The 1,571-nt window shown below is 42.6% G+C and overlaps 1 protein-coding gene across 1 annotated transcript in view; it reads left to right on the forward strand.

Moving 5' to 3' along the window:
* The first annotated feature begins 70 nt into the window (after positions 1-70).
* The window catches only part of LOC107093912 (cytochrome b-c1 complex subunit 1, mitochondrial-like), a 13,469-nt gene continuing 11,968 nt past the window's right edge, over positions 71-1,571 (forward strand). Inside the window, exon 1 of the mRNA XM_015389259.1 lies at positions 71-272. Within this exon, the coding sequence (XP_015244745.1) occupies positions 210-272 (63 nt within the window). The 5' untranslated portion in view covers positions 71-209. The remainder of the gene's footprint in view (positions 273-1,571) is intronic.

The raw sequence follows: 1,571 nt of genomic DNA on the forward strand, positions 1-1,571 counted from the left end.
TCCACACTCCTTACCAGTAGGTGGCGGTAATACACACCAATAAGTTGCTTGTCAACCGCCATTAAAACAAGAAACAACAACAATAAAATTAGGCTCAATACCATACACTTACCGCGTGGCGGCAGTAACAGTCATTAACAGTAACAGTCCTGGCAGTAACAGGAGATCGAAGAAGAAGCAGTTGCCTTCCTCTCTCACCGGGTGTGGAAATGGCGGCGTCCGTTTGCCGAGTCGGGAGCACCTTCGGGCGAGTCCTCGCTAAAACCCGGAGTGTGAGTATGGTTAAGTTTTAATTGAGGAAGATATTCGCTTTTGATGAATAAATGTTTTGTTAGTATGAGGTATAAGGGTAGACCTGCGCAGCGTTCTTGCTAGCTGTGCTCATTTGCTAACCGGTTAGCACATTTTAGCTTGCAATGAAGGTCAATTACCAATATTGATCTGCTTTAGTTTTAACTTCCTATTAATGGGAGCTGAAATATTTATACAAATTAGGTACCAGTGTTCTTTGTCTGATATCCTCTAAAAAGCCTTTATTTTGTAACATGTTCCATTTGTCCTACCCTGTCCTCAGACCTTTCTGGCTAGCAGCGTTAGCATAATGACTTGTGACAGGCAGAATATAGCTGTCTGCTCTGTATTGTTGTTTATGCTATGAACCTATAGAATTAAGCGTTTATTTTTACTTGACGATGAAATCAGTTCGTGTTTGCATTTGGGACAAACAGAAGATCCTACCTGTAATTCATTGTTACATTTTGTTTGTAAAAAGTAATGAAAGTGTGTCACCTTTTTAGATGACCGATCGGCTGGTCTCAAAACGCATAACTCGCGGTCTAGATTAAAAATTACTAACGGGTTTATCAGATTGAAAACTGTGATACATATCTAATTGTAACTTTTGATATACCAGATGCATCCAGCATTTTTGAGGAGGCTCACTGACTGGTGGAGCTTAAACAATGATGTGCGGTCCATTGTTGTTCCTTTACCTGACTATTGAAATCATTTTGCGTGAAATTTGTTTTCTGACCATTATTCTCATGGAGGAGACTGTAGACCAGGGATGTCAAACTGGTACCAGAAAGGGCTGTGTGGCTGCAGGATTTCTTTCCAACCAAAAACTAGAACATCAGACTCAAGCCATCTCATCAAGTCATCATGTTCAGATTGGACTCACTTAATGAGATGACTGGAGTCTGGTGTGCTATTCATTGGTTGGAAAGAAAACCTGCGATCAAACGGGCCTTTCTGGAACCACTTTGACATCCCTGCTGCATACAAAGGGGTGTTACTTTATCTAGGGTGACCAGATTTGGGTTTCTGAAAAGGAGGACTTTTTTTGGGGGGGGTTCTGGGCCCATGACTGGACCGAACCAGGCATTCGAACCGAGCCATCAGCTCCAGGGCTGGTCCCGATCCAGAGCCAGCCGGGGACGGAGTGACTGAACCCGATGGTATGCTTCCCCACAAAAATATGCAAAGGCTTCAAATGGAATAAAAATGAGTGTGCCTCATCAGGCTAAAGAAGTTGAACTATCTGACATAGATTTAGAGTCAGTGTGTCACAA

This window comes from Cyprinodon variegatus, unplaced genomic scaffold (assembly GCF_000732505.1).
Source record: "Cyprinodon variegatus isolate N-32 unplaced genomic scaffold, C_variegatus-1.0 Scaffold452, whole genome shotgun sequence".
Lineage (NCBI taxonomy): Eukaryota > Metazoa > Chordata > Actinopteri > Cyprinodontiformes > Cyprinodontidae > Cyprinodon > Cyprinodon variegatus.